At 35.7% G+C, this 14,036-nt stretch overlaps 1 protein-coding gene across 11 annotated transcripts in view; it reads left to right on the top strand.

The window, feature by feature from the left end:
• CCDC102B (coiled-coil domain containing 102B) overlaps positions 1-14,036 on the top strand; it is a 305,511-nt gene that overhangs the window by 114,524 nt on the left and 176,951 nt on the right. For all 11 annotated transcript variants that reach the window (XM_047828878.1, XM_047828886.1, XM_047828877.1 and 8 more), the window contains one exon: positions 7,694-7,802. In XM_047828878.1, coding sequence (XP_047684834.1) covers positions 7,694-7,802 — 109 coding nt within the window. The remainder of the gene's footprint in view (positions 1-7,693; positions 7,803-14,036) is intronic.

The following is a 14,036-nucleotide window of genomic DNA, read 5'->3' on the forward strand; positions in this document are numbered from 1 at the left end:
TTTTCAATTTTCAATTTTCCCGGTTTAAATGGATTGGAATAGTGACTACTCACACACAAATATTTCACAGATACTATAAGCCCTTTATCTGCCATTCTTTTTCTGTCAGCCAGAAGTTTCTCATTAGTCCCTCTGAAATTTATTCCCACCACTAATACCCTTTTCCAGATGCTTTGTCTACAACTTACCATATGAAGAGATTGTTATAATACAATCATGATACAATCGACGGTAATAATATACCTGAGTGTATAATAAAAACTTCTTATTCTACCATCAAGTATAAATTCCTAATAGACGTAATCAACATTAGTAGAAAGGAGAAAAAAACCGAATTAAATTTTAGGCACGGCCCCCTATTAACATTAATTTTATCTGGAGCTAAGTCTCAGTCAAGCTCTAATCTCTGTGTTTTATTTCCTGGAGGATTTAACTTGTTAGTGGTTATAGACTTCTCTCACACCCACTCACAATGTTACTTTACTGACATAATGTAGTACAGACCATACGAAACAGCTGTTTCCTACATGTAAACTCCCCGAGGGGCCGGTTTTAATGATACACACGAGTATTGCTACACTCCGACTCACACACACATACACAAACATATATATCTGACTTCCTTGGAATAAGTTAACCATCTCTCTAGTACATAAACTCTTCGGTTCTCCACAACTTGAATATATAAGCCATAGACAGGCCAGAAAATAAGGGGGAAAGGGGACCTCTGATTCTACTTTGTCTCTTTAGTAAACAATCCCGTGGGCGTTATGTGTCCATGAATCAACATTAGCATGAAGTCCGCATGAGGCGATCGCAAAGCCTTTTTTCTATCACAAGAGAATGTTTCCCAAGGACATAGTATATACTGTTGCTATAAATCTATCTAACTTTTAAAATTCTGCCTCCTGGAATCTCAGCAAGTGGATGGCTGGCGTGGAGAACTTGTGAATGTAATTTTGTCTATGTTCCCAGCTAGTGGGAAAATTCCCCTGACTAGAGCACAGGAATCTGCCAAGAGAACTCAGGGGATCATTTCCACCACTCTCACTATGGAGAACCTCCTTATCAAAAGCAAGAAACTTTCTTCTATTATTTGTACTCTGAGTACCGTTCGCTTTTATGAAAATAATGATCCAGTATCTGGAACCTTCTCGTGTGTTGAGAATTTGTACATTTTTTGATCTCTTAAACTCTTCCCAGATAGAAAATTTGAGGTACAGACAGGAACCTAATCCTTTTACCGAGCTAGGTGTACCTAGACCTTTCGGGAGAGGAACTTCGGCAATCTTAAGTAAGGGAGACCATGAGCTCTAAAATAGTTTAATGTTTAGAGCCAATTCCCAAATTATACTGCAGAGGGCACCTGTATCCCTTAGCAAATGCTCTGCGTTATTTAAGCTGAGCTATAATCAATCCTCCTTCTCAATTTTATTTCTTAGTTTATTTTCTATATAAGAAAAGTAGTATGCTTCAATTATTTTGCTTTGCTTCATTAAATTGTGTGGTTTTTTTCTCAATAAAGTGAGACTGAAAATCTTAGCGGGATTACATAGATGCCTGAATGAACACAATGAACAAATTGTCATGCAAGTCTGGTTAATGTTATTTAATGTAATATTGTTAAAGATTAGACAGTCAGGCCTACTTATTTATTTACTATTACTAATGGCATATACAGTAAACACATTTGCCTTTTTAAAACACAAATTTGTGGTGTGTATTCCTTTATTTATACATATGTATTTATTTTTCTAGCTGTATTGAAGTATAACTGAGAAACAAAATTTGTGTGTATTTAAGTTGTACAGAGTGATGGCGTTTTACTGGTTTTTTTTAAGTTCTTATTTTAATTCTAGTCAGTTACCATAGAGTGTTCTATCAGTGCAGCTATGCAGTATAGTGATTCAGCAATTCTATATGTCACCCTGTGCTCATCCCAACAAGCACACGTGATGTACTACTATACGCTGTGAAATGATCACCACAATGAAGCTAATTAACACATCCATCACTTAACACTGTTACTAATTTTTGTGTGTGGTGAGACCTCTTATGAGGTCTTAGCACATTTCACATATACAACATGATATTGTTAACTACAGTCTTCATGCTGTACATTCGATTCCCAGAACTTACTCATTCCTTAACTGAAAGTTTTGATTGACGTCTCCTAACTATCCCCACTTCCCAGCTCCCGGCATTCACCATTGCACTCTCTGTTACTATGAGTTCAACTTTTTAAGATTCTGCATATAAATGAGATGATATAGTATTTGTCTTTCTGTGGTGGCTTATTTCATTTAGCCTAATGTCCTACATATGTACACACACACACGCGCGCGCGCGCGCACATCTCACATGTTCCATGTCCGTTTGTAGATGGACAGTTGCTTCTATATCTTGGCTTTTGTGAATATTGCTGCAATGAACATGAAGGTACAGATGTCGCTTTGAGATACTTCTTTCCTTTCCTTGAGCTAAATCTACCTAGAAGTGGGATTGCTAGATTATAATGCTAGTTCTATTTTTAATTTTTTGAGGAACTTGCATACCTTTGTCCATAGGGGCTACGCCAATTTACACTGCACCCCAACAATATCATTTCAACTACACTCTTACCAATCCTGGTTATCGCTTGTCTTTTTGATAATAGCCATTCTAAAGGGTTGAGGTGTTATCTCACTGACGTTATGGTTTGCTTTTCACTAATGATTACTGATTTAAGCACCTGCACAGATGCTTGGCCATTTGTATGTCTTCTTTGGAAAACTGTCTACTCAGGTCCTTTGCCCATTTTTTAATTGTTTGGTTTGCTTTGGTTTGGTTTTTGTTGTTGTTTGGTTGGTTGGTTTTTGCTGTTGAGTTGTTTGAGTTCCTTGTGTATTTTGGATATTAACCCGTGGTCAAATATATGGTTCCCAAATATTTCCTCCATTCCATAGGTTGCCTTTTAATTTTGTTGATTGTTTCTTTGACTGTGCAGAAGCTTTTTAGCTTGATATACTGCCACTTATTTTTGCTTTTGTTTTATATGCATTTGGTGTCAAATCCAAAAACTTGTTGCCAATACCATTATCCAGGAGTTTTTTCCTTATGCTTTCTTCTAGGAGTTTAACATTTTCAGTCTTATATTTAATCCATTTCAAGTTAATTTTTCTCTACTTTTGCACCTGTTTTTTGTTTGTTTGTTTGTTTGTTTGTTTGTTTGTTTTTTACTCTATAGTACCTTTTGTGTTTGGGTATTTCCTTGCTGAAGGAAATTGAGTCTACTTCTCTGCAGAGACTGCAACATTGCTAGTAAGTCTCAACTTGAGTCTCCCTTGTCATTAAGGCACAGACACTCGACATAGGAACAGCTTTTCAGATGTAGCCACCTAGACTTTTTAGCAGAAGCTAATGCTCCAAGAAGCAAGTGCCCGGAATCCATCCTGATGAGGGAGGAGGCTGCGGCAGTAACTATGTCTTGATCCCAGAGGCAGCAGTGGTCTCTGCTCTCTGGTGAAACTGTCCCACACCTGGAGTTGATGGTATTGAGGTCATGCTGGTTGTCTGTGCCTAACTGGTGGCCTCAATGACATGCTGGTGGGAAGATTGCTGTGGCTTCATCTTCATCAGACGCTTAACGGATGGAGCCACTCAGGTGCCCCTACAGTATTTTTTAAATTCATTTCTTTCCTGAGGCACCTGGGTGGCTCAGTCGGTTGAGTGTCCAACTTCGGCTCAGGTCATGATCTCCCAGTTTGTGGGTTCGAGCCCCGCGTCGGGCTCTGTGCTGACAGCTTGGAGCCTGGAGCCTGTTTTGGATTCTGTGTGTGTCTCTCTCTCTCGCTGCCCTTCCCCTGTTCGTGCTCTGTCTCTCAAAAATGAATAAACATTAAAAAAATTTTTTTTAATTCATTTCTTTTCTACTTAAATTATGTATGGATATTTGCTAAAAGGTGCTAAAAATGCTCCAGGATATAATTATAAACACTTGGGAGTAGAATCACAAAATGGAAAATATGTTGCTGATTAAAAGCATATTTTAAAACATTTTAAAATTATTTATAGTGGATACTAACTCTACATTTTGGATTAATAGAAAAACTGGTTTCTAGATGTTATTACAGGTTAATTATTTTTGCCTGGCCGAAACACTTCACGTTAGCAGACCTTTAGGAAAATACTTACCACATATTTTACAATGAAATTTCACACAGTTCAAAAATGATTAATATTTATTCCCAAATATTAATGTTTCAGGAATTTTCACCCTTGAAAAATATTTTGGTTAATCTTGTTTTCTATATATATGTTCAAGTTGTATGCCCAATTATTATAGGATTGTGATATAGTTAACAAAATATGAAAATATTGCATAGAAATATCATATCTTTCCATAAAAATCTTCTTGGTTCACACAATATCTTTTAGTTCTGCAACTTTTATATATTTTAGCAGTTAGATTTTTAAAAGTTTATATCATCGTATATAAGATACTACATTTTTGCTGAGCTTTATCTTATTATTTTTAGAAGAATTTGTGCATAAAATATGCAGTATCTTTTAGAGTAAATTAGGATTTTTCTTTGCCTTCCTGTAGTTCAAATGGCATGCCGATAGTTTAAATTTCAATTAGAAATTTAACTGTATAATTAATCAATTTTGAAAATCTCTCTAAAATATAGAATAAATTGATTCGGCCAGAAATTAAGAATTTAAAGGGTGCCCTCTGCTGCATAAATTTAAGTGTACAATGTCCATATGTCCTTCAACTTTGCTTGCATTGAGTCACAAAATATTTTTTGATGAATGCATATTAAAAATATCCAAGTATCACATTATCATTAAGTAAGTTTCTATGAATTGCCAGTCTGCTGCCTTCCCTGACTAAATGGTACCATTTTACATAATAAAAATGCATAATTTTATTTCAGTAAGCCATAAATATAAATTACTGTATTTAAGATGCATACTTAAAGAGATAAATAATACTACATTTTAAATGTTACTAATTTGTCTTAAATAAGGTAATAGGAATTTTCATTTTAATATACTTGGGAAAATTATATTATTTTTATTTCATGAACTGGCTTTGACTACTTGTTATAAGTCTAGATGTAATCTAGATATAATCATATCTTTAGAATGCATCTATGTTTCACTGTAACTAAGATGAAATGTTCAATTAATATGTAGTTTGAAATGCTCTTTTTGAACCTCTTATAAAAACCTTAAAGGAATATTTACCCCAATATTTTTGGTGGCATTTTTGAAGATCGACATTTATTCAGTAGTAATAATGAATCATTTTTGTGTTAATGTGAGCTTTTTCTGCTCATGTTAGCATTTGATTTATTAAAGTGTAATGTTAAAAACTGACAGTGATCTGAACATGTATGATTTTGAATTCATAAAATTTAAAATGTAGACTTTTCTCAAATTTTCAAGTAAATTTTTATATTATTCTACTGAAAATTTTTGAGAATATAATATTTTGATAAATAACTTGGGTGTCCTTAGCTGGCTGGGTCTGCTTTTCTGTCAGGATTTTGGGCTGAGGTTGTTAATCTGGATCTGTAGACATTCATAGGCAGTGTTCATAGGACCTAGACTTTTATATTGAGTCCTTTTGTTGGTTAATTTTATATATTTGCTGTTATTAAGAGATTTAAAATTATAGTCTTATTAACGGTGAGGATGTTTTTGCAACCTGAGTCTTCTGAGGTTAAACTCTAACTAATTCTGAGACGTTCTCTTCAATTCCATGGCTTGGTTCATGCAAATATAGTTATATAACTTTTTAATGAGCTGCTTATCCATTCATTGGATCAAACTATTTATGACCTAATTCTATTTTGAATTATTTTCATAGTGTTGCTTCCTGGAAGATTCATATTTCTCATAATTATGTAAATGGCATTCAATTTTGATTCTGGGTGCATCTTTTAGATCTGTGAATATGTTCTAAGATCCTTCTAGTGACATTATCATGGAACTAGACCCGAGTGTGTGCATTGGTGAATTAAAATTACGATAAGGTTGTAACTAACAGCCACAAAATCTCAGTGGTATACAACATTCAGACTTTACTTAGCTGGAGTCTGTGAGCCAACTAACGGCTGACTGATATTGACTGCACTCTGCAGGGGAGCAGGGGAGACTGGTTATGATCCATATCTCTCCTACCCCCACTGGGAGCAGTAAGTCTGCATTGGTATGTACTTATTGCTGTAGCCAAAATATAAGAGGGTAAAACCTCTTATTGTATAAATTGTATAAACACGTTTGAAGGCTCGGCCACATGGTGCCCACTAGCATTCCACTGGTGATATCATTCACATTTTCCATTTTCCAAAACACTGCAGTGATGATTTCATCATGTGTTTTCACTACTAAATAACACATATCACTATTTTTCCAGCTGCTTATGTTTTATCACCGTTTTTCCAGCCTCTGCCCACAATCTAGTCCTGAAGTTAAGTCTACATATTTTTCATTTTTGTTACTGTAGCATCCCCCCCTTTAAGTGTCATTTTCTATGTCAGTTATCTTTTGCTGCAGAAAAAACAAACAAAACAAAACAAAACACAACAAAACACACACACACACACACACACACACACACTCTTCAGTGTCGTAAAACAACTATTCTTTTTGGCCATATGGGTACAAAAAAGGTGGGGTCAGCTGACCTCCACTTGACCAGCAGGGCTTGGCTCAGTGGTAAGGCTGGGCTCAGATCTGCTTTATGTTTTTATTTGGGGACAGCAACTCCCGAGGGAAAACTCTTTTCACAGTGATGGCTGAAGCATAAGAGAAGAAGCCCAACCACACAAATTCTTTTCAAACATCTGCGTCTGTCATATCTGCTAATATCCCATTGTCAAAGACTAGAAGCAAGGGTTGAGGAAAGCAATTCTGTCCATGGGAGTAGAGAAAAGAGATTGAACATTATTAAGCACTAATCTAATGCACCACACAAATGAGGATTGTCCATCTGCAAAGGTCAATATATGCTAATTACGACCCGTAGTAAACAATTATTTTCAGTGACTCACTCTGATAGACATATGGGCATACAAAAAATCGATAATTGAGATATTAAAGGACCAGATTTCAATTCTAACTGAGTCGCTTGTTCTACAAATGGAGAAATTAATGTCAATTATTTTAAATAAAGATCCCAGTGAAATTGCTTCATTAAACAAAATTGCAAATATTTAAAAAGTATTTTTATAGCCCCAGTAAATAATTGATTTCTTAAATTATTATGTAGACTCCTTGTCATTCTCTGTCATATCAAAGGATTCTTCATTCATGTATAGTCACAATATCAAGCTGGATAGAAGCCATGTTAAAATTAGAAATATATATATATCCTCCTATACAAGGAGAAATAATATGAATGAGATAATGAGACAAATGCGTGAATAATATAGGAGAAAGCAGGCAGAAAGTTAAATATTTTGATACAGGCAAAGCCAAATTAAATATGTTTAACCTACTCTAATGCTAACTGACAGAATAAAAAATTAAACCAAGTTTTATTCAATGTTTGTAATTGTTAATAAGCTGGAAAAGTTTTCCTGTGATTACAATGGTCGTATACAAATATAAAAATAATGAAAACAGGAAATAAAAACACCGAATGTGTTCCTAAGCTTGTCTTTAAATTGTAAGCCTGTTTTGCTTTTAATTCTTTATTTAGAAAGCGCTCGTCTTTGGAAAAAGAAATCGAACGACTGGAGTCAGCTTTGTCTGTATGGAAATGGAAATATGAAGAACTGAAAGACTCAGAGCCAAAAAATCTGAAAGAGGTATGGAGACGAACAGTGTTGGGAAAGAAATGAAACTGACAGTTTTCTCGGTTTAGATGTGTAAGCCAGTGGGCAGAAACCTCCACAAAGAGGAAAGGTTTAAAAATTGAATTTCCTCCATAAGAGGGGTATTTGAACTTACATGCTCATGTGAACTCGGTCAGACTCAGCCCATAAGAAATCTTGTTCTAAACAGATGAACATATGGGAAAGAAAACAGAGACGGGGGAAGCCAACCCTAAGAGACTCTTAACTCTGGGGGAAACTGAGGGCCGATGGAGGGAGGTGGGTGGGGGATGGGCTAGATGGGGGATGGGCGTGAAGGAGGGCACCGGTGATGAGCATGGGGTAATATGTGTAAGTAATGAATCACTAAATATGACTCCTGAAACCAAGATTACCCTATATGTTAACTAGCTAGAATTTAAACAAAACTTTGAACAAAAAGAAAAAAGAAATCTTGTTCTAAATAACACATATTTTCAGTGATCAGCCTGACAGCATTAATTATCCATTCCAGGAACTTGTGAGGGGACGCTGCTAAAGAAGCCATTATATCATGGCACTTACAATAAACAATATTATCTTGTTCTTTTATGAAGCACTTTGAAGATATCCATTCATCTCAAGTGCATTTAGGTTCTTTTCATATTGACTTTATAGTAATTCAGAATCAGCCTACTTGCCTTCATACTTTGCCTTTGCTTTTTCATCAATAAAATGCTGTCATAAACCTTTCCCATTTCATTGATTTATTAATATTTATGGTATAAACAATATTAATTGTATATCTTCTGTGTACTAAAGCATCGTTCCAGGTAAGTAAGTGGGACAGAATAATGAGCAAAGAAAAGAAAAATACTGACAAAATAATGGCAAGCCAAGTTCTTTAAGTGAGTAAACATTTAGTTGTGTGTGTGTGTGTATTTATATGTATATTAATAATATGTATTAAACATCATATATTATGTATACACACACACACACACACACACACAAACCATATACATGCTGAACAGCTGTCTGAAGAAGCTATCTAAATCAATTATGTAATTGTGCCTTAATCAAAAGTGCTGTTCTATCAGTTGTTAAAAAAAAAAAAAGGTGGTAAGCAGTGTTTCTCTTTGTTTATGAAATCCCACATGAATGTTGCTTCAGATTTTCTTCCAGCAAGTGGTAAAGTTTAGAGTCGTTGACTTAAGTTTGCTAAAATTGCTTGAGGAGCCTCAGCTGGCCGCATACGCCTGATTTCTCAATCCTACGCGGGCATTCTGACTTCCACGGGGCAGTGTCATCACAAGGTTCAGATATGGTCAGCTCTATTCACACAGTGGACCACTGAGATTTCAAGGGAGGGAGAGCTTTTTCCTCATACTATTAAGCAAATATTTCCTGCTTAGAAACCACTTATTAATCAAAGGTAATTTCAGGGAGAGCCGCAGTGCAGGGTGAGTGAAACAAAGCTAACAAGCTACATAAAGTTTCCCCCTCCTTTGTTGACTCATGTGAGGTGGTCAGAGTGACTTCGTTTCTCGTTCAGACTTTAGGTACATACACAGTGTATGCGTGTGTGCACACACATGCCTTTATATATGGATCCATGGTATTTATATTCACAGGTACCTAACTGAAGGTGGTGTCTGTAGGTATGATTCTTGACAGTAATTGAATGTTATGCAGGAAAAATAGTTCACGACGCAATAATCATGTTATGTTTACAGTACACATGTATTTGCCCTTTCTAATGGCTCTAAATTTGATTGAGAAAGCTAATACTGAAGAGAGAATTCGTTTTAAATTTAATTTTACGAGGAACATGCATTTACCATCTCTTGCCACTAGTGGGCGGTGCAGACTTGATAACGTTAGTTTCCTAATGCTTTTTATTCGAGTAATTTCACATGTCTGTGCAACTGTGTTTGAGAAGTCATGGTTTTCAGTTGGGTTACACAGTGATACGTATATTTAAAAACGCTTAATGTTTTATCGTCAAAGATGGTATTTTTGACGTTAAGCGGGGAACATATCTACTTTAAATTAACAAAGCTTTATAAATGAGAAAAAATAAAGCCAATGCAGCATGGGTGTAAAATGGCTCTACGTTTTCACACCTATACAGAAATATATATTACTCCATATGTGATTCTTTTACTAGATAAAATCATAGAGCTTTTGGAACAGAGGAAACCTCAAGATTGTTGTGAGAAACTTGTTCAACTACTTAAACTCTGAGTGTGTGTTTCGGTTCAATCAACTACAGGTTTGAATGCTGAAGGAAAGTAACAATGAATAAAAAAAGAGTTTTACTTTAGATGATAGAGAGCTGATTTAAACGGAAATAAAGAAAAACACATTGTTTGAATTATCTCTATGAGATTATTTTTTTAAATGTCTCTTTCCACTCCCTAAAAAGAATTGGTGATATTCTTAAAGGCTTTTTGAAAAGATATGGGATGCACATACGTTTAAATTACTTTAGAGATATTGTGGAATATTTAAAAATATTTAAAAACTGAATAAATAAAAACACTGTGTCACACGTAATGTTTAGGTATCCTTTGTTTAACTGTTTTGTAATAGATTATAACAGGAGAAGAATTTGACCGCACATTTGGAAATGGCCTTGTAGAGTAATTATAAGTGTAAAATATTCAAAGTTTTTATACACTTGATTGACAATCAGGGATCACGCCATGATGCATCCTTTGGAACCTCATAGGAATTCTCTTTTCTTACTCTACCTCTCAATAATTAGGATAAATGATCTTCACTTTCACTGTAGCTCTTCATCTATAGAAAGTTCTGAATACGAGTGTAATTCTGTTTTACATGCCTGAAACTGTTACAAGCAAATACATATGTGGCCAGGAACTGCTTATGGAAAGATTAGCAATTTTTAGAGTCAGAAACAGATGTGCTTAATAGACCAAGGTTCTTAAAAATGTATTTTGAAATCTGGCATCTTTAGAGGAAAATCATTCTTAAATCACTGATATTTAGAGTAGAGTCAATATAAGAATTTAATTGTAAAATCTAGTATTTCAAATGCAACCAAAACAATGAGTAGTAGAGATGATTATATTCCAAATGCTGTTCCTGTGCTGAATTTAATACTTATTCAGCTTTCCCCTTGCAGGTCTGTAAGTATTGATTTGAAATGACATTATGAATTGCAAGTTTTCTGGGATGATCATTTTCATGAAATCTCATGATCTAGAGAATCAAATATTCATGGAAGTGATATTGATTATAAATAATTATGGTATCTTTGCTTTAACAATAAATGAATCTGATCCTTTCCAGAATGGAAGATATCTTTTACCATACGTGGAAAATACTGATAACATTTTAAAATTGGTCTCAAACTGAAAAAAATGAAATGCAATCTGGCTTTGAAAATTTTGTGCTTTTACCAGCATCTTTTTAAGGATTTTATTGAGGAGTTTTTTGTCTTTTTGTGGTAATAGTGATGTTTCTAGTAGTTTATAATTTACAATATTATTTTATAAATATTTATATTAAATATTTATAAAGATAAGCTTCATGGGGAGTCTTTATGGCACTAAGAGCTGACAGTAATGCCTTATCTCAAATACCTCAAAACACGTTTCTGATTTGGGGGAAATTGAAGGTTAGAATTAGGATTAAATGTAGCTAAAATTCTACACTAATACCTTCAATTTCTTTCCAAAATGCGATTTTTAAAAAGTTCTTTTTTCTTTTTACTTATTATTTTTTAATTGAGTTTGGTTGAAGATACCTTCACTTTTTGAAAGATTACATCAATGGACACTTAGGTTGCTTCCATATCTTGACTATCGTAGATAATGTTGCTGTAGACGTAAGAGTGTATTTTTGTGAATTAGTATTCTCAATTTTGGAGGTAAATGCCCAGTAGCGTAATTATTGTATCAAATGGTATTTTCATTTTTAATTTTGGGGGAGACCTCCGTATTTTTCACAGTGGCTGTACAAAATTACATTCCCACCAACGGTGCACCAGGTTCCCTTTTCTCCGCATCCTCGCCAACACCTGTTATTTCTTGTGTTGTTAATTTTAGCCATTCTGACAGGTGTGAAATGATATCTCATTGTGGTTTTGATTTGCATTTCCCCGATGATGAGTGATATTGTGTCTGTTGACCATCTGGATGTCTTCTTTGGAGGAATGTCTGTTCATGTCTTCCGCCCATTTTTAATTGGATTATTTATTTTTTTTGGTGTTGAGTTGTATAAGTTCTTTATACATTTTGGGTATTAATCCTTTATTGGATATGTCATGTACAAATATCTTCTCTCATTCAGGAGGTTATCTGTTAGTTTTGTTGGTTGTTCCTTTGCTGTGCAGAAGCTTTTTATTTTGATGTAGTCCCAAAGGTTTATTTATGCTTTTGTTTCCTTTGCCAATATGGGAGCTATTCTGTATACATAAGGAAAGGGTCCTTGAAGATATTTATTTGAAATAGGTGTATGGTGGAGTGTTAGTACAGTTGGGAGTTCAAAACTGCCTCATTTTGCTATTTTTGTGGCTTAAAGAAATAGCCCATAGAAATGGCCAAAATTATTAATGTATCTTACCAGTTCTAACCGTACACGGTAACTCCTACCATTGCTTTCTGTCTCTGCTATTTCCCCAGTCATAACCACCAGATCTACTACTTTGCCCCCTCCTGCCAGGTCTTTTACCCATCACCGTTGACCTTTTTAGTTTTCCATCCAGTTGCCAGAGTGATATTTCTGAAAACAGAAATTGGATCATATTATACCCTTGCTTCAAACACTTAAGTGACTTCCCTTTTACTTCGAGTAGAGCTGCTTGCCAAGTAATTGGACGTCTAAGGAAATCTAAACCCACCCGGTTAAACCACCAGACGTTTAAACTTCAAAGGATTCCCGATAAGGATACCACTCTTTTCTACCCTAATTGCTCTAACAAGCAATGCCCCAGATTTCAGTAGATAGGACCCAGTAGATGGTAATTTTTGACTCACATACATTTTCTACATGTGTTTGAAAGTCAGCCTTCTCCTTCTATACAGTGACTTTCTGTCCCCTGGGCTCTCAGAAGTCATGCAGATGAATACTCTGCATCTGACCAAGATTAGAAAAAAGAGAGAATGAGGATCATATGGGGATGTTTTGTGCTCCAGGCTTGGGAGTGGTGTACCTTATTTCCACCGAGAACCTGCAGGCAAGTACTCATTTGCACAGTGACACCTTATTGTAAGTAATGTTGGGAAGTGTAGTCAAGCTACATACTTGAAAAGAAAAAGAAAATGAATTTTAAAACCATCTAACTAGTTTCTGCTGCAAGAATCAATATGATACCTAATTAGTAAGATTTACTTATGAATATGTTATCTTGTGATAAATCTATCAATTAATGTATTACTTTTATTGTTCTTGGTAAAACTTCTATTTAAAGGAAAGTGAGCTTCCTGATCCTAAAATCCGTATTAAAGAGCTTGATTTACATCTCCACAGATGGGCTGGACAGGTGAAAGCTGTGTTTCCCGTGAGACCCTTTCACTCTTCATCCTTTGTGCTTGAGAAAGATTGTGCTAGGTGTACTTCTTGCAGATATCTCTTTCCCAAAGAACGGGAGAGGAAGGAACAGGGCGACAGATGCCCAATTTCCCCTTTAAATTTACCAGTGAGATAACTCCTCCTCTTCCTGACAAGGAAAGAGTAACAGATGGAGGCACCCTTGGAGCTGTGGTCAAGTAGCTGGCCATCCACAGGGGTGCATGCTTTGAGTAGAGAAAAGGCTCCCCTCTCTTGACTACTTACCATCACCTACACGATTTCACTTCCACTTCTACGTTTTTATAATCAACTGGTGGATACCTGTTCCCGTACTGGCTGGGGGCTTTGGTCCTGACTACTAGGGGGTAATTGGACTAGTGCTCTACCATGGAGATGAGGAGGAGTGTATCAGGAACGCAGGAGGTCCCCTAGGGAGTCTTAGGATTACCATGCCCTGCGATTATGGCTGATGGAAAACTACAGTTGGAAAACTGCCAACGCAGGCAGGATTAGTAATGGTCCTGAGCGTTCAGGAATGGAGGTTCGGGTCATCCCACCAGGTAAAGAACCACGACCATCTGTGTGCTTGCTGTACACAGGGGAATGCAGAATGGATGATTGAAGAAGGTAGCTACAACCAGAAATGAGCACTGTCAGTTACAGAAATGAGCACTGTAGTGTCGTGAGTATTTGTTCCTTAATTTGCTG

This window comes from Prionailurus viverrinus, chromosome D3, assembly GCF_022837055.1.
Source record: "Prionailurus viverrinus isolate Anna chromosome D3, UM_Priviv_1.0, whole genome shotgun sequence".
NCBI classification, from domain to species: Eukaryota; Metazoa; Chordata; class Mammalia; order Carnivora; family Felidae; genus Prionailurus; species Prionailurus viverrinus.